The sequence below is a fragment of the Diadema antillarum genome, unplaced genomic scaffold, assembly GCF_040938485.1.
Source record: "Diadema antillarum isolate AM-2024a unplaced genomic scaffold, OU_Dant_1.0 seq00000322_RagTag, whole genome shotgun sequence".
NCBI lineage: Eukaryota > Metazoa > Echinodermata > Echinoidea > Diadematoida > Diadematidae > Diadema > Diadema antillarum.
The window spans coordinates 568226-593190 of NW_027271341.1; the positions used below are offsets into that span (position 1 = coordinate 568226).

At 37.3% G+C, this 24965-nt stretch overlaps 1 protein-coding gene across 1 annotated transcript in view; it reads right to left on the reverse strand.

Annotated features, from left to right (window-relative positions):
• Window positions 1-815: 815 nt before the first annotated feature.
• Window positions 816-24965, reverse strand: part of LOC139730618 (6-phosphofructo-2-kinase/fructose-2,6-bisphosphatase-like) — a 148974-nt gene continuing 124824 nt past the window's right edge. Inside the window, exons 14-16 of the mRNA XM_071641474.1 lie at window positions 22104-22166; window positions 19423-19487; window positions 816-1562 (exon numbers count right to left, since the gene is read on the reverse strand). Coding sequence (XP_071497575.1) covers window positions 1413-1562; window positions 19423-19487; window positions 22104-22166 — 278 coding nt within the window. The 3' untranslated portion in view covers window positions 816-1412. The remainder of the gene's footprint in view (window positions 1563-19422; window positions 19488-22103; window positions 22167-24965) is intronic.

The following is a 24965-nucleotide window of genomic DNA, read 5'->3' on the forward strand; positions in this document are numbered from 1 at the left end:
CAAAATATTAAAATGACAAATGTGTTGAATGTTCACCTTCCTTGACCTAGGTTTAATTGGATGAATAGGAGAGCATGTATTTGGGGATTTAAGGACTTTAACTTGACTTTGACCCATTCATACATTTATGCATTGAGTAATTTTCAAGGTATGGAGAAAAAGTGCAATTTCTGTATTGAATAGTAAATTGTTAGCATTTTCATCTGGCCTTTGACCCTAAAATTCAAAAGATAATCACTGTCAGGCAGAACATGCATAAATATGTAGTAAGTTTCAAGATAACTTGAGCCACTTCCGAGATATGGAAGAAAAAGTTAGTTCAGCACTTTCACTTGATCTTTGACCTTTTGACCTTTGAGGCAAAAAAAAAGAAAAAAAAAAACTTTCCAGAGAATTTCTATTAGGTTACACATGCATACACCAAGTGTAAAAAAAAATAATCCTGCTGGATTTACATAAACATGAGGGAAAGAGTAAAATTTTGAAGTGTAACCCTTGACCTTTGACCCCTGACCTTTGACCCGATGAACCCAAAATTCTCTAGATGATCATTGCCAGTCAGTACATGTATATACATGTTCCATGAAGATACCTTGAACAATTTCCAAGGTACAGAGAAAAAAGGTGGAGTTTTAATATTTCTACTTGACCTTTTGACCTTTGACCTTTGACCTCATGATCCACACTTTCACCAGAGAATCTTAATTGGGTAATACATGTATACACTAAGTTTCAAGAAAATATCTTCAGGCATTACATAGATATGGTGGAAATAGTGAAATTTTACGCATTTGACCTTGACCTTTTGACCTTTGACCTTGAGCCTGTGCACCCAAAAGTTGATAGGCACAACTTCACCCCCTAATACACAAACATGCCAAGTTTCATTAGGATACCTCAAAAGGTTTTGATAGTTACCCTGTCCACGGACGGACGGACGGACAACCCGAAAACATAATGCCTCTGGCACCACTTCGTGGCGGAGGCATAAAAAACTGGATAGGAGGTGTCACTTTTTGTATCTGTGAGCAACTTTTACATTCTAAGTTGTTGTTTGTTTGTATTTTTGGGTAATTCACTATTACTTGGAGTTTCTCTTTCAAAGTAATGGGGCACACACAACCTGCATACTGGCCCAAGACAGAGTTATAAAGTTCTGTTACATTCCATAACAAGAGAGGACTAGATGTATTGTGGCTTGTTTGATGTCATGGGGAAGAGAAGATGCATGCCAGTATAAAGCAGTCCTCAATTTTGTGATTTGGAAGTGTCAATTACACATGAATCCATTAGTTTGGCATTGTTATAATCCTGTATGTGGTACTTTACACGGGCTATTCTCTGTTGGTAGAAGAAATTCCAAGCTGCAATGATCCATATCACTCCAGTACCTCTCTAATTCACTTCTGTACCTAGCTGAGCCAACCAGCCAATCCCGACCACGATGTGTAGTATTTTGTCTTTGCACTGATGTATACATCATTTTCCCCCAGTCCCTCTGCAAACTCTGCATCTGGAACAGTAGCAAGTGCCTCCTGTGAGCTCCTGCTTGTGTCACAGACCTACAATACACAGTGCATGAAAAGTGAGATAGGAATCAAGAATGTCAGAGCAAAACACACAAAAAGTCAATAGATTTGTGTATGGATGGAGAATAAGCCAGTTCGGAGATAGCTCATGTGCACATGGGTGCAAATGACCTTTCATTTTTCTCAGTTGATTAGGCACTTCACTCAATTCAAAGCGACATGATGCAGCAGCTTGCCCAACATAGCAATTTATGGAACTCGTATTTCAACAAAGAATGAACCTATGTAGACGAAGTGACCAGAATGTTTCATCAATCAATGCTTTGGCAAGCATCTACAGGGGCGGATCCAGGGAAGACCGCAACCGGCGCACGCCCCCCCCCTTTTTTTTTGTTGAAACAAAGGATATAAAAAGATAAAAATCTGTTATTTCAAGCATCAAATTGTTTCTAAATTTCTTTCCTTCTCACCACAAATCATTGCTGAAATTACAAGCTAACATTAATGATTTGAGAATGAGTCTTAACCATGGTAAAATTATTGTTGACCTTGAGCTACTATCACTGTAATATTCATGCAAATAACTGTGATATTCATGCAAATAACTGTTGATAGATTTCTATTGTCTACCAGCTTTACATCATCCCTGGACATTCCTACTGTAGCTGAAGTAATGATGGGAAGTGGCTGTTTTTTCTGTTCATGTAAGTTGTTGTATGTTTGTGGTTTTTTTTATTAGTGGCCCTTTGATACTGATCTTTGATCATTCACCATTGCACTATCAATTCATGGCTACAATTGCCTATTTCTACCATTCCTACCAAATATACTGCCACTGAACATTCGTACATTTAGTTACACCTGGGGCGGGGGGGGGGGGGGGGGGGGGGGGGGCTTCAGTGTGTCTAACAACAGTTGATATATGCAATGACATAGCAATGCACCTGACTCATTGCCAAACCCATTGAATTATCTTTTCTTATTTTGGAAGCCCCCCAGTTACAGCCGACATTAGTTGCAGTGTTTTAAAATTGAGTAGGTTTATACATGTCTATTACTGTAAAAATGGAAACGTTTGCGGTGTTGAAATTTTCGTGCATTTTGCGCAAACAAGAAGCAGCATAAAAATAAAAGTCCACAAATATTGTTGCTTGCCACATGTTCCAGGTAGGTTAGGTCTTGTTTCTTGTCTTTTTTCTTTCTTTCTTTCTTTCTTTCTTTCTTTCTCTGTTATCACTTGTATTGTTTTGCAAATGCCAAATAAATAATAATAATAATAATAATAATAACAAAAAACCCATCTTACCAGGCCGAGCGCAAAAAATTACGCCCACAAAAATATCCACTTTTACAGTACTTTTATGTATAGGTCTCCTCTTTTGGATATTGTCCTTTATGAAGACTTCCTAAAAAAGACTACCATAATCTGACCAAAGAAAAGAATAAATAGAAACACAACTTTTGAGCAGCAGATCAGCATTAGCTGAATACGACCAACAAAAACCTGATTGAATTCTGAGTGTACTTAATGACTAAACTGCAATCTTAAATCATAAGCAAAGCAGGTTATCTTTTTTCACTTAATTTCATTATCATTTATAAAATTCTTTGTTGTATCTGTTAAGAATATCATTCTCTCTATAGCTTATATCCATAGCATAATGTATCATCTTCATCCCTATTTATCACTTTTTTTCTGCACATCTTTACAAAAATTTCACAAACAAATATTTATGTCCTGTCATAACTTGCACATAAAGCAAAAAAAAGGAGTCATGTCATTTTGATTTTAACATTCAAAACACACAAATGCCCATTAACACTCACAGACACATACACACAAGATACCCTGAACCAAAAGGCAAACAACACATAATTCAGCAGTACCATTTCACACTTTTTTGAAATCTGCATGATTACACTAATTACAAAAGCTACCTCACATTCACTACAGATAATTGACTGCTAATTCCTATCAATGTTTTAGTCCAGAATATGAGAGATAATACAAGCCATCATGTTAATTTGTCAATATCCTCCACCAATATGAGTGTTCATGAATTGCCTTCTTTCTGTCAATTATGCAGTATTTTTCACTGTAACACTGAAGAAAAGTGTGTAGAGAAGAAGTAAAGAGAATCTCTCCTTCATACCCATGCTCCATGCCACTGACAAGTTACGTGCTCCTTCACAGGTGTTAATAGATTGTTTTGATGAAACGCAGTACTTTTGTTAAAGAATACATCATTCCTCAATAACAACAAACCTAGAGAGCAGCAGTTCACTGACCCTCTTAATATTTTCAGCAGCAATCATTCAGTAAGCAGAGAACAAGGCAAGCAAAAAAAAAAAGTAAAAATTGTACTTCTTTAAGTGTACAATGCTACTATCTTTTATTTTTTAATCTAAAAGATTTAATATTCAGATGCTAAACCTGGGGAACAAAATTATGCACAAATGTGCACAAGATATTTAAATGTTAAAGGGATCGTATAGTTTTGGTTGAGACCCAAGTCCAGGTTTCTAACATTATTTGGTGAAACAATGAGAAACCTCTTATAAAATATGAAAGAGCATGTAATTCTATGAGGAATTCAATGTTTATTTGATGAAAATTGGCTACGAAATGACTGAGATATCAAAACAAGAGCGATTCTAATAAAGTGTGGGACCCACACTTTATTACAATCGCTTTGTTTTACCTCGTTTTTGGATGTTTCAGTCATTCCAAACCTGATTTTCATCAAATAAACTTTGAATTCCTCTTAAAATGGAATGCTCTGTACTATATCATAAGTGTTTTCTTGGTATCTTGCAAACAGTTAAACGCCCATTTCTCATCTCTACCAATACTGTATCATCCCTTTAACTGTTTATGAATTATGAATTATATTTGTCTTTTCTTTTCTCTTTAGTCCTGAGGTATTAGTAACAAGAAGATATGAAGAAAACTGGAAAGATTTATTCCATATTACCACCATGTTCTAAACAGGATGTCAGCATTTTTTAAATCTGAAATACAGCTAAAAAGTTGTTAAAATCAAGAACATCTTCTTTGGTCTCAACATTCAAACTCTATGGGAGAGAGGCTTGGAGCATAGGACATCAAAGCCAGAGGAAATGTAAACCATTCAATTGTAATGGTATAGAACCTACACATAAATTTGCAGAAACTGTGAAGAGATTCCACTTCTTCTCTTTCTATCAATTCAAATCAGTTCAATTTCTGTTACTTCCATCCAACAAAAGGATGAAACAAAATACAAAGTAAACCAAATACCAAGCACCTTGACATTCAACGTGCACAAACCCCTGAAGTTTGTTTCAATCCAACCAATATCTTTAGTCACGACTCTACTGGAGTCAACCTAACTAATGTGATTTGTTTTTATACCTCATGATTTGGTGTTGGTGTGATGTTTATATTGTTTGTATAATCTAGAGTATTATATAGCACAGATGCAAGTTGGCTGATGCCTACAATAACTTTTATTCCAATAAACCCCTTCATTTCTTATCTGTCAGACCACTGGTATGTAATTCCCTGCGGATGGACAATTTCTATACTACAACAATAAATCATTTGACTGAGACACCCTTTGTTAAAGATAATATAAAGTTTTGGTACCTCAAAAGTTTTCCTGAATTTCCTTGTCTTAGTTTGTTTTTCAGGTTAAAGTACCTTTCATATAACTAACACTGTGAGACTTACTCGCCCCAAAGCGCTCATCACATGCGCACAAATTTCAAATCCATGAACAGATAAGATGTTTGTGTGCGCATGCGCTGGCCGTAGTATTCAGTAGCTCTCCCAAGGTCCACTCGAGCGAGTCACATTCAGTCATCAATTTGAACAGAAAGGGACTATTGGCAGAACCAAACGTTGCCCGAAGCCTGTTATCAATACTTAATTGGTAAGTCTTCAAATTGAAGAAATTTTTGGATTTTAAGTTGATATTTACCCGCGATACTAAATCTGTCACGATCCTGAATGTTACAACGCGAAGCCCCATTACGCTATGCGTATGGGGCTGCTGGTCGCAGTTAATGGCATGATTACTGAGACATGAGAGCACTTTGGGGGAGTAAGTTTTACAGTGTTAGTTATATGAAAGGTACTTTAACCTGAAACACAAAAATTCAGGGAAACTTTTGAGGTACCAAAACTTTATATTATCTTTAAATCAAACTGGGCATTCCAAAATTGATACCAGGTCAGTTTTCCTCAAACATTCACTGTTTGTTGTTGTTGTTGTTGTTGTTGTTGTTGTTATTGCTGCTTTGTTTTGCATGTGTGTGTGTGTATTTTGTTTTTTTTTTTTTGGGGGGGGGGGGTTGCTATTAAAATCAATGTTCTTCACTGCTAAAACCTTGAATGGACTACAAATCATGCTACAGTCAGAAAGCATGATGCCACCAAAGTGTGATGTATACCATACTGTAATAAACACATTTTTACATTTACTGCCAACTATATGTATTACTGTGAATAGTTGTTCTTACAGTTGTGAATTTCACGAGAATATAACAAGTCATTTCATAATTTTGATCAGATGCCTTTCCATGACTCTGAAATGAGTGCAAACATCCTTGGCAGGGACCACAGAACACTTGTTATTTAGAGTATGCCTCCATGTGTGTCCATTGGGGGGGGGGGGGGAATCAAGGGTAAATGTTTTTTATCCACTGTATACATCTCTTTGTTCTAGTCACATACCATATCGTAAGATTAATAGTCAATATATTAAAACAAAATTGCATTTTACACCATCTTGACTCGACATACTCTAGTCTTGGCATCTAAAAAAACAAAACAAAAACAAAAACAAAACAAAACAGAACAAAAATCCCATCCACTACCATACTGTAAATGCTGATATTTTAGCAAATGGCCAATATGTTAAATTTCCATGGCCACATAAATTATTTCCATCCAACACATTGTCTATTCAAATTCACGTATAGTAAATGCCTTCAGACTGACACAGAAGAAATAACAGACAGTGAGAAAAAAGTCCACATCCACAATAAAGAGTTGAAGACACATGTTACTGTTGTGATTATCTAACTTTATGAACATTTATTTCACTCCCAGTATTCCAAGCACAATATGTAGAGACAGACAATTCATGAATTTTCTTGAATACTTACTATTCATTTTCTAACAATGCCCTTAAAATATGGCCTTTGTGCAGCATGAATAAAAAAATTATCACGATGTCCTTGTAAATTTATGTTGGTTAAGCACTCCTTTCCAATAGTTGACTGCCAAGGTAAACCTGCTTTGCATATATTGTCAGTCCCACTGTGAAACTATGCACACTACCAATTTCCATTTTCTGCAAAGAGCTTTATCTTGTAAGATTTCATACAGATAAATCCTACACAATTATCATTTTGTCAGAATGGAAATGTCCAAAGCCATGTACAAACAATAATTCACAACAAATCAAAATGAACTGTGGAGGACTCATTGGCTTACACTTTATGACTTGGGCATAAAGTCTGAGGCACATGGAAATCAATTAACAAATGACAAGATCAATTCATTAAATATGACTTGGCTTTGACAAGACTCCTGAGTACTGTTCTCAAGAAAAGACTTGAGTATCATTGGCCAGGAATCTTGTCAAAGAAAGGTCATATTTAATGAGACACAACATAAAACTACGGTGTTAGCATGTTCCACTTTTCATTACAAATTACTCATCCTGGAACGTAACATGCTTTCAACATTACTGTTTCATCCCAAATAGTCTTCTCACAAATTTTTAGAGAAAAACCATAACAATTTAACAGCTTGACACACCAGAGTCTTCCTTTCAATCAATGTTTCATTTTTCTGTCTGTTGTAGACTGTGTTTAGGCACTATGCTTACAAACACCATTATACAGAATCCTTTACATATATCAAAGCATTATCAAAGCAGCATCATCTAAAAAAAAAAAAAAAAGGTACAAATCATTCAATAATATTCAATGGCACTGCCACTCTCACTGCTTTCTTTTCATTTTCAATTCTCCCTCTCTGATACCCATGTCTTCAATAAACGCTGGATGTTACATCCTCTCCCATCATCTGTCTTTTGGCTGAGAAAGCAGATATACATACCATTTACTTTCTGTTCTGCCCATTGCTAAATGGGTTTTACTACCACAGTCTCATTGTATTTTGGCACCAAATGAGTTCAGAAAACTCTTGTGTTACTGAGCACGCAGTGTGGATAAATATCTTTTGTTTTATACTGATTAAATGGTGGAATTTAAAAGATTATGTGTTTCTTTAAAAGACGCTGAACAAGAAACCTGAGGGTTTTGTGCTCAACTAAGTATCAGTTCTCCTTCCACATATTCTTGCAGACATTACCCAAGAACACAAACTTGGGGAGCTATGGGGGACCTCAATGAGGGCATGGTGTCCATTTGTATTTTCTAACACACTGGCAATAATGCCTGCCAAGTTTGTGGAAATTTGACCATGTGTTTTAAAATTAAAGGACAAGTCCACCTTCATATACATAAGGATTGAGAGAATGCAGCAATATTAGCAGAACACATCAGTGAAAGTTTGAGGAAAATTGGACAATCCATTCCAAAGTTACGAATATTTTAAGTATCTGCGCAGTCACTGCTGGAAGAGAAGACTACTGGTACAGTGTATGATGTCACATGCGTACAACTATATAAGGAAAATAAAAAGAGAATTTCACAAAACTTGACTTTTTGAATAAAGTGCACATTTCTTCGACTTGCTACTGACGTATGTTAAGGGTAATATTATTCCCCCTGCCTTCTGAAAGAGAGAAGTCGAGAGTTCTTTTGTTATGCGAGAAAAATGGAAATATGTTGAATTTTCTTTATGCTTTCTTTATATCGTTGTACTCATGTGACATCACAAGCTATAGTAGTCTTTTCATTCAGCCGTGACTGAGCAGAAACTTCAAAAATTCATAACTTTTGAACGGATTGTCCGATTTTGCTCAAACTCTCACTGATGTGTTCTGCTAATATTGCTGCATTCACTCAACCCACATGTCTATGAAGGTGAACTTGTCCTTTAAGATCAATTTGTGATAATTGGCCCTCAATTTTGTCTCACCCTAAAGGGGCTACCCCCGGATTTGCCATACACAAACTCGAAAGTACAGTCCCCAATGTGCATTGTAATGTATTCAGGTCATTTTTTATTTAAAAAACAAATAAATAAATGAATATTTTTTAGGGCCCTGGGTCCGCTGGCTGGACCAAAGTTTGGCTATTGGGCTCCTTCGGGGGCCAGGGGACAAGTTTGGTGGAAATCCGTTCTTAAGTTTTTCAAGAAGATGAAAATGCAGAAATTAGGCCCCACTTTGGGTCCCCCCGCCCCAAGGGGAGCACCCCCAGATCCATCATGAACAAACTTGAAACTGCAGTCACCTAGTATGTACTGACTCATAGCACTATTAAGATTTGTACAGATTTCTTAGTTTGAGGGCTTTTACCCTCTCCCCATTTGAACAAATTAAGATAATATCACCCTAGGCGTGTTACCTGCCAAGTTTGGTAAAAATCCGTCATGGGGTTTTAAATAAAGAATCTGAAAAAGTGAAAAGTATACGCAAGATGCAAGATGGACAATGCATGCTGGACAATGACTGCAATGGCTCACCTGAGCCAAAAGACTCAAGTGAACTAATGATAAACCATCCTAATTACAATATAGTATACTAGTGTAATTGTATATTTATCAGACATACTCTTTTTTCAGACTATAGCATGAGGGAGTAATGCATCTTTGAATACCACAAGTTCCACACACTTCATCATTATTCATCAGATATTACTGGAATGTCACTTACAGAAAAAATACTGGCTATGACTGTAAAATGATAAATCTATTGCAATTTTCGTGATACAGGCACAAACACTGAACAAGATCAAAAATGATAATGTGAATGAGGTATGTAAAACCTTGATACCGTAGCTCACAGGTTTTTGCAAGGCATCACTCAGGGTCATGTACACTCATATGAATCTTAAGAATACATGATAACAACCTGCCTACATACAAAGTAGATTATACACCAAGCAAGATTTTTTCCAAAAAGCCAATACTGAGCTTTTCTTTTAGAATTGCGGATATCATGTAACATTTTACATTGACCCTCCTACTCTCTTGCCATAAAAAAATCTCCCAAACAAATTCCTATCCAATTCTATTCACAAATATACACTTGCCAGCCAGGAAAGAGACTTCTTCTGCAGTGGAGCACGAGTGTCACGGCAACCATGTCATTATCAACAAATTACACACAAAACAACATTCTACAATTTTGCTTAATCAAATATACTCCTGCTAACACTACAATATCACAGGGTAGATGTATGAACAGTCCTCAAATGGATACAAATGTAATGCCAGGACATACATCTCATGTAAAGCAATACTCAATGGTATCTGTAGATAGAAATAAAGGTCAGTATATATGATATACAGTATATACATGGAGTAACAGCTGGTTTCCAAGGTTAATGCTAATGAACAAATATTCAGCAATAGGTGGAATGCCAGACAGAAGCAAGAGGCACTGTATACAGGGGTCTGGTGCTTACACGAGGGTCTCAAGTTCACCTTCCATGCCTTCTTGCAGACTGTTACATAAGGCTATTACATAAGGACATAGCAAAGGGGGAGGGGGGGTCTTCGAAGGCCTCAAGGGGGCATGGTGTCCGCTGTATATTCTATAATACTGGCAGAAATACTTGTACCTGCCAAGTGTGTAGAAAATTTGACCTTGCCTTTTCGAAAAGACAATTGAAATGTGAAAACTGGCCCCCAATTCGGTCCCAGTCCCGATGGTACATCTATACTCAAGAATATTTATTGGTTTCATACATTTTTTTTTCATTCTCTAATTTGGAGGGTTTGGGATTCTCCTGAGGGTTCCAAGTGGGGTAAGGATATGGTGCCCATTTGTGTAAGTACATTTGTATATATTTTGTTACCAAGTCTGCCATGATTGGTGACAACTTTTGACCATGTGTTTTGATGAAGATGAAAATGTGAAAACTATAGGCTTCAATTTGGTCGCTAACAAGACCCAACCCTGGATCTGCCATGAACAAATCTACTTCAGTTTATGTACCATACTCATAGCACTAAACTTAGCTTATAACTTCTGGTTCTACAGAAGAAATTTGAAAAGATTCCTTAAGTTGGGGCTTAGTCTCCCTCATCCACGGGGAATTAAGCTCCTGGGGGCTCCTAAAGTGGGGAATGGTGCCCATTTGTACAAATATATAATTCTCTAGAAATAATACCTGCCAACTTTGGAGAAGATTTAACCAAGCATTAAAAAAAAAAAGATAAAAATTTGAAAACTGGGTCGCAATTTGGTTTACCCTCAGCCCATCCATTAATCTGCCATGAACAAACTTGAAATGACTATGACTTGTTGTAGAGAAGATCTTTAAAAATTGCTTAATTTGGAGGCTTGGACCCCTGAGGGCCAAGGGAGGGTGGGGGTGGCAATGCTGCCCATTTGTACTAATTGAGATCATATTACCCTAGGGATGTAACCTGCCAAGTTTGGTGAAAATCTGCCTTGGGTATTTGAAGGAGATGAAAAGGTAAAAAATTAACGCACAATGCATGACAAGCGATGCGAGTCGATGCACGTTACATGATGAATGATCGTAATAGCTCACTCGAGTCTTTAGCTCTGGTGAGCGAATTTCAACAAGATGATATTAGTAGCCTCCTGAAAGAATCACAATGTGCTGGCTATGTGATATAACTGCTGACATGGCAAAATGATCAAAGGAACATGCAGATACATATGTGACCTACCACAACAAAGGATCCGAAAGTTACGACAGCTGAGCCAAGAAAATCGAGTTTCAAGTCAGATCATCAAAGTTGGTCGAAAACATCAAATTTCTGTTGTTGGCATAATGTTGTAGTCTAATATTTCGTCTTATCATCTGCCAAAATCTAATTAGAAGCTAAATGATCAAAGGAAATGCAAGAAATTAGAGTTTTTCTGGGCCATGACTTTCTGACTTGCAAGGGAACAGAAATGTGTCTGAAGATTTGGATTAAGTACTGGTGATAGACTGCACCCCTAGCAATGAGGGAGGGATTTTATTGGTCAGTGCGTGGTATCCTGGTTTCTGATTGGTCATGTGAAGACTGCTGGCGGTAAGCTTGAGCGAACATTGCAGAGGTTGCTATGAGCGGACTTTCTATTGTCAAGAGGTGAAAACTGTCTTACCTCTCCTTGATCACGATTGCGTCGGAAGGGAAACTTTAAAGGTTGCTTTCTCGAAACATTGATTTCCTAGACCACTCAACATGGTCTCATAAATCATCAATATCTTCACAACCAAGTACTTTTATGCGTCGTGTTATAAATGTTATAAATGAAACTAAAGTAGATGAGTAAGGAATAATGTTATGTCATTTTCAGAAAATTGACCTCCCTCGACTTTCGGATCCTTTTGTTGTAGCGGGTCACATATACACGTGTACTTATATGTACTTCGGAATGCATCACCAACAAATTTGTAGGTAACTGAAAAAATAGGGAAAAAAAGAGTTACAAGCATGCCAGATACCACATTAAAAACTGTAAATGGGACTCTCATTGCCCAAGATGCTGGTTGGACACAGCAGCAACTTTGAAAGGAAAGACCTTTACAAATCTATGGGACTAGTTTCATATATCAGACTTGGCTACAGTATCTTAAGTTCCTGAGGTGTAGTCATTTGTACTCTAGTATAACTGTAAGGTAATTTTAGCAGGAGAAATACTTTGATATACATGGTACAAAGTACGAGGTAGATGTAAAGAAATGAGTTGGGAAAAAAAAATTGAGGTTGCAGTATTTGCTTTTGTTGTGACAGTGTAGAGAAAAAAAAAAACAGAATATGTGTGCTCTTACATTTCTCAAGCTCTCAAATCATAAGGTGAAGAACACCAGATGATGTAACATTGTAGTTTAGTAAATGTATGTTCTTGTCAAGTAAGAATTACAAATGTCAGTTTCAAACATTTTGCTATAATGGTACTGAGTGCAACTTTGGGCTGATATAGTCCAGAAATTGCACACATTCTGTGAATGGGATGACCCAAGTCTGGTGGGGTCACTGGCCCACTAAACTTAAACCATAAACTAGCTTTAGTGTATAGGAAACGTGTACTGAGCATCATCAGCAGTAAAGCATGGATTACATATGATATGATATACAATGTAATTGGAAACGTTGAGACACAACAAGAACTATCACTGAAGGTGATTAATACCCCCGCTCCAGCAGCTCAGACTCCTATGAATAAGAATTGAACCAGGGTTTGTCTGGTACAAACACAAAGGACATTTTGCACAAATATACCTAAAGATCTTCATACACACTAAATTTGACCTTATTAGCTTGAATGCTTGTTTGAAACAAATGTGTGGTTGCCATGGCAATGTCTTTTTTCTGATACTAACACATTAGTGTCTTACATATCTACACCTATAGATCATACATACTAGATTCGATCTTCATTGCTTGAATGCTGTGGAATATAATTCACAAGGTTTTGGTAAAATAGTGGTTCCCATGGCAATGCTTTGTCTTGGCAAACACAAAAATCAGGTCTCCACATCTATGCCACAACACCATAATGTCCACCAAATTTGATTTTAGTTGCTTCAAAATTGGGGAAGAAGTTCACTCCACAAAATTTTTAATAAAATATGCAGTTGCCATGGCAATATCTTGTCAGGTACAAACAAAGAGAGTGTCTTGCATAACTACACCTTAGATCATTATACATACCAAATTTGAAATAAATTGCTTTAATACTGTGGAAGAAGTTTGCTCCACAAGGTTTTGGTAAAATTGTGGTTACCATGGCAATGCTTTGTCTGGCAAAATACCAAAAAAAAAGTTCTCCATGTCAATATCATAATGTCCACCAAATTTGATTTCAATTGCTTCAAAATTGTGGAAGAAGTTGACTCCACAAGATTTTCAAGAATATATGCAGTTACCATGACAATGCCTTGTCAGGTACAAACACAAAGAGTGTCTTGCATAGCTACACCTTGAGATCATTATACATACAAAATTTGAAATAAATTGCGTTAATACTGTGGAAGTAGTTCACTCCACAAGATTTTGATAAAATTGTGGTTACCATGGCAATGTTTCCTCTGACAAAAATTAAAAACATGTCTTGCACATCTACACCTCAATGTCATCATGTATCCTAAGTTTCATCTAAATCACTTTAAAACTGTAGGAGTTTGCGACGCACGAATTGCGACGGAGCACCCAACCGCCCAACCACATGCTGATTCCTATATACCCCTTATACAATACCTTGTGTATACAGGGGTATAAATATGTCTCCTTAATGTCTAGTGTCTCCTTATTCTAGCTTCAATAAGCATGTGTACGCAGTGACTCCCTCCGGTGACATCTCCAGTCATATCTATATATTATAGATATAACTTTGAATGTCAACATTGGGTGAAACACTACTTGCTTATTACACTGGTATCACTACAACGTCAAGCACGCAGCGCCCATTGGGTAAAAGCTGTGTGTGATGATTTGTATGTCTACAATTTAATTTTGTTTATTCTGTTGGTAATATCATAGGTAAATTGTGTGAGTTTGGTTGGAGTTTTAATTGAGTTTGAAATCACTTTGCTAACATGCCCAGATGATAGAGAAGTCTGGATAAGAGATGGCTGGATAATAGAGGTCGACTGTATAATTATATATGCACACACTTTAAATACTTCTGTGTGTTAGCTCATTTACTGTATAAGCTGTTATTTTTGCGAGGGTTTAATCTTTGTGCATTTCGCGAGGCACTGTTACACCACGAATTTATCAACACGCAAAAATGTCCCCATACACTAAGGTAATAGAGCACTTATGAGAGCATCATTGTCAATTTGTAAAAAAAGACAACTTCTCTCAAAAATGTCTGTGAACTTTTCATTCGTGAAAATATCTGTATGCGGAAATAACAGCTTATAAACAAGAACTTACATACTGTTTTACAACTGCAAGACGTCTACTCACGAGCTGTAAAAGATGTTCCCTGACAAGTACTAGGCTGCCAATGTTGATATTGAAAGAAGAATATTATTCAGAGGGGTGAAGGTTCAGGTGTGAGTTTCTTCAGTTTGTCTCCCTCTACAAATTAAATTTGTTAAGATTGCAACTGCTGATCTGCAATGTTGATATTTTTGTCAAATTTCCAAGGGCAATAGCAGCTCATAACATGAAAGGCGTTTTTTAAATGTAAATTACAATTAGTTACCTATGTAATTGCTTTGCAATTATCTGTGTTTGTGATTAAAGGGAATGTAGGATATTGGTCCATCTAGTTGTTACCAGTTTATATTTGTACCTTCAGAATCCCTAAAGCCCTATCTGTCTATCGGAAACATGCATTACTTCCTACACACATGCATACACACATGTACTAGGTGTTACAAAAAACATTTCCCACTTTTGATGTTTAATAGCTCGAAAACTATATATCAGATGAAACTGTCATTGATATGAGTACTAGCTGAATAGTGTACAATTTAGTTGGAGGTGATTTGAATATGAAAACCTATATCAGTTTCATGAAATCCATGATTAATTTCAAAGTTAGGTTCCAGATTTTGGTTAAATTTTTAACCCTCTGAACAAAATCTGAACTTTACACAGGAACTAATGATGTGTATGTGAGTGTGTACTTACAACGACCCTGAACAATGGACCTGGATACCACCTATTCAGAGTTCTGCTCAAAGGCACATGAATGCCTTATTAATTATCAATGATGGATTGCCCTGGGCACTGCTAGTCTGAATTCCTAGCAAACGGGGAAATGCATGCATATGAAAAAAGTAAGCCCATGTTTTCATGTGCTTCCATGCACCACATTTCAGAAAGAATAAAGACTAGCTGTGATAGTGAAATTCCTCATGAATAAATAATGGAGCATTCAAATTCTGGTCATTGTCCAGGACCATTGTCTGGGTGTCAACTACACACTCCCATACACATCACCTGACTTCTGTGCAAAGTTAAAGTTTTGTACAGAGGGTTGAAAATAGAGCAAAATCTGAAACCTATCTGAAAAATTAATGTTTAATTTAATGAAACTGAATTATGCTGTTATTTTAGAACTGCCTCCAACAAAATTGGACACTATTAGGCCATTGCTCATATCAATGTCAGTATTATCTGATAAATAGTTTTTGAACTATTAAGGATCAAATGTGGGACATGCTTTTTTGTAACACCCAGTACTTTAAAAACAATTCAAATTTGTGATGTTCTTCCTTTTTAGCATTTGCCTAGGAATAGGTTTTAATGAACTGATGGCATAATTTTGTGTGGTGGGCTATGATCTCATCTGGCATCATTTGCTGCTTTCAAAGGTCTAATACCATGTCGACTTCTGCTGATGTGAACAGGTTTGTCTGGTCGTGTTTTCATCAAAATATGTATCACACATTTCTATTCTCTGTATTCACTAAACTTTCTTAAAAACATCAGTCTTGCCAGTTGTGGTGTCATCAATAGTAAAGCCAGCTGCATTACACATCACAATGCTTAATTTCATGCATCATGCCTTGACTAGCACACAAACTCACCATAGCTGCGTTCAGACAGAGGCAGTTTTGGTCGGAGTAACTTCGGAGGAAGGGTCGGAGGAAACATGGTCGGGGGAAGGTCGGAGGAAAGGTCGGAGTAGTGCCCGTCTGAACAAGGTCGAGGTAACTTCCTCTGGTCGGACGAACTTACCACGACCTCTTTCTCCGACGAAGATACTCCTGAGTTTTTTCAGGAGTATCTCGCTCCCACGACTAGCCAATCGGAGTAAACTGCCCGTGCCGACAAGCCCTCGGAGTACCTATGACCTTACAAACCTTACATACAACCTAGGTAAAACTTCAGAGTCAAATGCGAGTACACGTGCGCACGCAATACTCTAACCTAGTCGATCGCGACGGAGAAGCTAGCGCTCAGAAATTCTCATCAACAAGAATGGAGAATGCCGCTAGTAAAAAACAATGGTATGGTTGATGTGCGCGGCGCTACCACTTCCGGAAGTTACACAGACCCTCCACGGTGATCCCCACGAAGGCCGTGGTAAATTGGTCGGAGTTTCTTCCCACGACCGTCGTGTGGACACAGGGTCGTGGTAAGATAAGCATATATTTGAATTCTAATTGCTGCGCCATAAAATTTCACTCGGACTACAAATACGTCTGAACATGGCTAATAGCAAGAAAGGTCAATAATGATTGTTGTTGCTACGTCAAAAGTGTTCCTGGACTGGGTCTATGGCAAGAAAAGGTGTGGAATAGCACTGTACATAATCTATATAAAACCTGTCTTGCTTTTATGAACTGGTGTGCCTTGTTATAGCAAGGACACACTGGCACCATCATGTACTGTTACGCTTAGGCCAGCTGACTTTACTGATGACAAGTTGAGTTTAAATGGTACAAAACATCTGGAAAATCTGATCATAATAAAAGACATTTCATATATAATTTGCTAAAATACATGCTGGAATTCACATCAGCAGACATAATCATGAAATGGGACTTGACAGATTCACAACTGGCTTTCAGGAAGCCTTTAAACATTGTATCAGATGCATCTGTAATAACATGCCAGATTACAAACCAAGGAAAAAAAGACTGCTTACATAATTATGCAATGTCACAGTAGTCCTCTTTAACATTGGGCACTTTGAATTTAACTCCTCTTTCCTTTTTTGTCTTGTGAAAGCTAGTACAATTGTCTCCGCATAATGAAGTAGTGTCAGGCAAAGCATTTAAAAAAAATCAAATTAAGAGGTATACCTGATTTACTGTAATGCCACATACAACCAGTAATGATGCATCTACATCTGCATCACACACACAGCACAGTATGCCTCTACAGCCAATGCTGACAAAGAGAAAAGTGAGGGAACGCTTCCTAAAGGATGCAGTCTGCACTAGACCAAAGGAAGAAAGCATAACTCATTGAGAAGACAGAGAGCATTTTAAATCTTGTTTCACAACCATTCAATATCTAAATCATTACAATGTGTATGATTAAAGAGCAGCACCATAACTATATTAAGATGCCTATAGTTGTCATGTGGTTAGTGGCTACATTGGCTGGCTACAGAAGAATGATTCAACTGTTGTTTTGATCTCCTGTTGCTGCCTAATTGAGGAAGCCTTCTTGGGTCACTGATTATCAGATGTCTCCTTTGGAATGGATGGGACTTTCTGTTTGGGGGAAACAAAATTGGAAAATGAAAATTGTTAGAATCTTTTCATGTAGGGAGCTCTTGCATGGTGTCACGTTTGTGCACCCTCAAACATGTTTTTTTTTTTCTTTCCCCCAACTAAAAACACACAACAGCTGCTATTAAGTGTATCTTGTCCTGATCTCAGCACTCATTAGAATTTGGGTAAAGAGTTGCAAATGGATTACATTAATGCAGGTTGATATGCCCATGGATTTTTCCTTTGGACACCTCAATGATCCCAAATGATCCAGGAGATCAAAACCATATTCACACCACACCAAATCTGATACACAATATTTCCACCATCTCATTAACATCCACCATAACCATATTGCTGTAAATTGAGGAATACTGTATACGCCATATATTTTGCAAGTCTAAATTTTCGCAAATCGGAAATTCCCAACGATTTCGCGAGTGCTTAAATTCGCGATCGCGGAGTCCTGTACTGAACAGAGAAACGTACATGCGTACGTAACATTCACATCGGGATTAGAGTCAATGTTTTCGCGTGTCTTAAATTTTGCGAATACATGATGCAGCACCCGACTTGCATAAATCACGAAAATAAAACCCTCGCGAAATATTCGACGTATACAGTAGTGCATTCTTCTGGCACTGTGCTCCAAGCAGGTGGGTCCATCAAAGCAGCAGGACTGGCATGTCCAACTAGACCAAGGTAAGTGTTTTGCAATTTGTTGCCTTAAGATACATGTTGGCTCTGCATACTAGGCATACTGTCAGGTGACAGGCAGAAGTGATATACACACCACAAATATGCCTGATTATGCTTCAACTATGATGGGACCAAAATAAAAGCTCAAAGAGGATACATGCATGAAACAAGATCATTCAAAGAGTTAATCATTTTTTACTCTTTTCACAAATATTCAATTTATAGTTCTATTTTTTCCCCCAAAAAAAATGGTTCAGTCAAATTTGCTGTCACATGCTAACTGTCTCTTGTCCCATAAAACATTGTTTGGACAATCTGGCATTAAAATCCTTGTCACACTGAAGAGAAACATTAACAATCTTAACTTGATAGCACTTGCATATATTGATCACTGACCCCAAGTAAAGCCAAGGTTAACTACTGTCGGTCTAATCTGTGAGTGAGATAACATATATCACCAGTCTCAATCTTTTGTGTACATGTGTTTATGACTATGAAATATGAGTTAAATAGAAACACAGCTGAATTCCAGAATATGCCCAATATATCAAATGCAGTGCAAAGAATAAGTATTGTGAACTTGTTTAAATGTCAAGAATGAAGTCATAAGACAGAGGATTGTAACAGAATTTGAGTAGAAAAATGGGCCCTCCACCAAGAAAATTACAACCCCCCAAAATGAATACATATTATATATATATATATATATATATGCATTAAATAAATGAATACTTTAAGTAAATGACAGCATGATGAAAGATGGAAAGTGCAAACAAAATAAAAAGCATGACAGTACTACATTTGCTGTCTTCCTGCTGTGGACATACATTTCACACTCCTTGCTCATATCTTTAATGCAAACTCAAAGTTTAAAGCTAAAAGCAGCAAAGAGTGCTTGTTAAGATAATAATCTCACCTCTGGTCTGGGCCTGTGGGTGTCAACTGCTGGAACATTCAGAGTTACTGTCTCCACTCTGCAACCTGTCATAAGACAGTAAACATTTTTCTACAAATATATATTTTTTCATTTCTGACAGTATACAAATGACGCACAGGTCTAAGCACATCAGTCGGAATTGTGTGCATAAGGTAACTATGGAATGCTTAACCCACGAGGCGAAGCCGAGTGGGTTTAGGCTAAATTCCATAGTTACCGCATGCACACTATATTCCGACTGACACACGAAAAGACATGTGCGTCATCTGTTTTATAGAATGGGTAATTTTCTTGCCAAAAACCCATTTTTCTATCATGTTACCCGATTACAAATTTACTAGATGCATTTCCTTTTGGCTCGCCGGAGACGAGAGCCCGAAAACCATGCATCAGTTTTTACTGGACGCATGGCCAACCATGCATCAGTAAATACTGATGCATGGTTGTTTTAACCAATAGGCGTCTCGTACTGAGTGCGTGAACGCTTGCTTAATGCACGAACCTTTGTTACAAGTGCGCGATAAACATGTTTACCACTATGACTCAGCATGCAGCCAGTATAAATGAAAACATAGCTCTCGACCAATGAGATCGCAGGATTCTTGCTACCCGTTCTATAAGAACTGATGTTACCACTTTACTTTCCAAACTACATTGGAGACTTAAAATTACATATAATGTAACTTTTAACCCAGAGACTGCCAGTGGATAAAGTACTTCAAATTGAGCAATATTCAACTTTCACAAGAGTTGCATGTTATGCATAACTGGACTTGCATTTGTCAATGTAAAGTATACAATTCCCCACATAAAGGAGTTCACACATTTATCTGTCTGTGTGTGTTATGTGGGTTACTGTGGTTTAACAGGGCAATATACAATAGCCAGTACTGATAAACCATTGATTCAGCAGTAACACCAGTCATATCAACTTTGCTAATATGACAAATAATTGTAGATGTAAATGCCAGAAAAAAAAAAATACTGAATACACCCAAGCTGTTTCACAGCAGCTTTATCCATGAAAATGATTTATTAACTTCGAATCGGTGGAAGAGCATACACTCAAAACCATGGTTTGGGCTTTGTAACAGGACTGACTGGCCACATCACCTAGGACACCAGATATGTACATATACAGAGAAAAAAAAAGGAAATTGGAGCTGTATGGGGGTAAATGTGAAGATACAACAATGAGTTTTGGTGGTGTGATTTTTTTTTTTTTAAATAAACTCTGCCACTCATGCCAAATATCTGGCAAAATTAGAATTATCACTGAAGGTGATTAATACCCCCGCCCCTAGTGTTGCTTTATAGTATGTGATGTCATGAGGGCAATGACATTAATACCAAATTTGTGCACTTGTCGAATTGGGAACAGAATAATTTTAGTTTACTGTACAATTACAGAGTTGACACCGAGTATAAAACTTACAGCAAATGGAAACATGCTTTCCCCCAGCATCACTACACGTAAAGACCATCATACACATCAAATTTGACCTTCATAGCTTGAATAGTTTATTTTGATACAAAAATGAATGGTTACCATGGCAACACATTTTCCTTAAAGTAACACATTGGTGTCTTGCAAAACTACACTTCTAGAGCATGACAAGCCTACATACTAAATTTGACTTTAAGTGCTTGAATGATGGAAAAGTTATTCGATCTGCAAGGATTTGGTAAAACTGTGGTTACCATGGCAACGGTTTGTGTGACAAACACAAAAATTATGTGTTCCACATCTATACCTCAGGGCCATAATGCCTACCAATTTGGTTTCAATTGCTTGAAAACTGTGGAAGAAGTTCACTCCACAGGATTTAAAAAAAAAACATGCAATTACCATGGCAACGCATTGTCCGATACAAAGGACATTTTGCAAAACTACACTTAAAGAGCATCATACACACCAAATTTTACCTTCATAGATTAAATGGTTCAATTTGATACAAAAATGAGTGGTTGCCATGGCAACACATTTTTCTTATATTAACACATTGGTGTCTTGCATAACTATACACCTTCTGATCATCATACATACTAAATTTGACCTTAATTGCTTGAATGATGTGTAAGTTATTCAATCCACAAGGTTTTGGTAAAATTACGGTTACCATGGCAATGCTCTGTCCAACAAACACAAAAATTATGTGTTCCACATCTATGCCTCAAGGCCATAAAGCCTACCAAATTTGATTTCAATTGCTTCAAAACTGTGGAAGTTGTTTACTCCACAAGATTTCGAAGAAAATATGCAGTTACCATGGCAACGCTTTGTCAAGTACAAACACAAAGAGTGTCTTGCATGTACTATAGACGATCACAGATACCAATTTTGAAATTGATTGCTTAAATACTGTGGAGGTTATTCAATCCACAAGGTTTTGGTAAAATTATGGTTACCATTGCAATGCATTGTCCGACAAACAAAAAAAAACATGTCTTGAATGCATGGGAAGAAGCCAGGATCTTTTTTATTTTTTTTCAGGAGGGGGGGGGGGGGAGAATTTTCCACAAAGGTAGATTACAAATACCAATTTCTTTCAAAGTATCAAGAAAGCACTTTTTCAGTTTTACATTATTGGAGTTATTTACAACATAAAAATAAGATCATAAGGAACATATCTAACTCCACATTTTTTTTTTTCACTCACCGTATGCTACAGGTGTCAGTTTGATGACTGTGTGGAGTGGACATTTCAGGTACGGAAGCTCCTCTGAATACAAATAAATTCGAAAACATGTAACAGCTTAATATTGTAAACATGTCTGGAAGTTACCAGGCAAGCCAAACCCAAGCAGCTAAAGCACAGTTAAAAAGAATAGTTTGACTGTAGTGTAGTTGACTGGGGTGTGACTGCTTCTCATGCAAACACTACAATATGCTATAAGTACATGATTCTTCATTTCTATTTCTATGAAGATAATTGATCTTGATGACTGACAACAGATCAAGCTTTTAACCATATCAGCACAAAGACAATTTTGCATTTTTTTTTATTTCCAATACTCTAAACAATATTACTTGTCTTAGCCAGTGAAAGTATATGTATGACCAGAAAAATGGTAGTTGAACTTACATTTTCTTATCTTTGACCTTGACCTTTGATCCTTAACCCCATTTCAGGCAGCCAATTGTTCTTTTATTTCTAATCTTCTCAATCAATCTTTTCCTGCTGCTCATGTGGCATCATATCATTAGCTGACTACTGCCATACCGCATTCACATTGGTCATTAGATTTAAGCCGCGACTGATGTGAGGCGGTGTTCCGCACTGATCTAGCATCAGTCGAGGCTTAAATTGTCTTCACATTATGCTCACTGTCTCGCACAGGTCACACACCAACAGCTTGTTATACATGTTCACATTGAAGTTGATTAACACCACACCAAAGCAGAAGTGAGGGCAGCATTAAAGCTGATCATTCTTCTGTTTATTTACATTGTATGTGTGTGCACAGCAGTTAATGTTATTTTACCTAATCGACTTTTATGAAAATGTAATTTAACTTTAAATCTAATAGAATAAATATACAAGAGACCTGGGGATCTTGTGCTCACCTGAGTATCGCAAGTTCACCTTCCATGCATTCTTGCAGACTCTTACCTGAGAACATTGGAAACTTTGGGCAGGGGCAGCTTTGAGAGCTGGGGGCATGGTGTCCATTTGCATATTTTATCACACTGGTAAAAATACCTGCCAAGTACACTGTACTTTATAGCAGGTTGGACTATGCAGTGTGGAAGAAAAAAAAAAAGACTTAAAGCTCTATCACTTCTGATTCCAGAGATGAATATCATTGAGAGTTCCCTAATATTGGGAGGGGGATTGGCCCCTTAGGGGCCCCAAAGGAGAGCATAGTGTCCAATTGAACAACTTGAGATATTAACATCTTGGCATGCCACCTTCCAAGTTTGGTGAACATTCATCAAGGGGTTTTCAAGAAAAATATGAACATGTACAACTTAAGTCCCCATCTGGACACATCCAAACCCACTCCCTTGGTCCCAAGGGGAGGGGGACACCCCCGAGTCTGCCATGAACAAACCTGAAACAAGAGTCATCAATTTACCGATTCATTGTATTAACTTCTTCTAAAATCTTTGAAGATCACTTACAGGGGGGGGGGGGGGGGGGTTGTAAATTGTTGGGACTGATGTAGTGATTTCTACAAGCTGCTGAGCACAGGCAGTTCAAGGTGCTGAAAACATGAACACCTCATGTAACTGCTGATACAATGAAACTTTATACTGGGTAATACAATACTATATTCAAATTGTACATGCTGTGCAATTTGTTATGTCTGTAGCTTGCTGTCACTGCGACGACTTCTGAGGTCAGCAGATTTCATGCACAGTTTTGCATGGGACTGTGCTGGGTAAGAGAGACAGACGCTACAGAAGGAAAACACTGGAAGCTGATCTTTATTGGTTACTGTGTTTTAACCACAAATGGGGTCCTTTTTCTTTATGCAAGATTTAAAGGTTAAAATGCGCCTTTTTCACAAGATTTTGAATTTGTATGTAGTGATACAGAGCATAATTGGTATACAGTTGAACCTCTCTTATCCGGCCTCCCTTTATCCGGATCTCTCTATTATACGGACGCAATCTCGCCGTGATTTTTTTTTGTGATAATACGGGAGGAAAGGGGGATTCCCAACTCCTTGAGATCTCCTACACAAACACAATGAATTACATATACTAGATACATTTCTTAATAATTATTTAGGTAAATCATCCCAAGAATTTATAAAAGAAAATGATTTCATTCTTGCAAACACGAACCTCTATTTTGGGGTCTGTTACTGAGTGTAACAATGAAAAGGTTGCAGTATACACATTACTACATGTGGTACTACAATGGGCTACATCAGTACATGTGTATGTATGTGTACATGTATAAAGCATTGAGTCTCCCATATCCGGCCAAATCCCTTATCCGGATGAGCCCCGGTCCCGACTTGTCCGGATACGAGAGGTTCAACTGTATTGGGATTTTATTATTAATGGTGGAGGCATGACAGGATGTTAACACTTTGAGCATTAATCCATCAGATGTCTAATAAAGTACAGAAAATAACTAGAGCAAGTCAACTGCAGCACATAGTTGACTGGGTTGTAACTGCTTCGTCACTTCATCCCAATATCTGCCATAAGTACTTACTCCATACATCCATTTTGAAGTTTTCTGATCTTGTTCAATTACACAAACACACAAAAATTGACCTTTTATCTCTTTCTGCATTTGATAAACTTTCCAAACCTATTTCTATCACACCAAAGCAAAATTACTATAAAACTAAACTGCTTATCCAAGACATCATAGCAAAGCTATTGATGTTTCACTGGAATGAATCTTAAAAAAGGGAAAAGATACCAGTACTCTTCCTAGCGTGGAGGTCCCTTTTAAAAGTGATCTGGATGTACAACAAATGTAGATTTCCACCAAGATGCTAGTGCAAGTGGAGAAAGAATCCAAATCTGGATCACATCTGTATCATATAATATACTT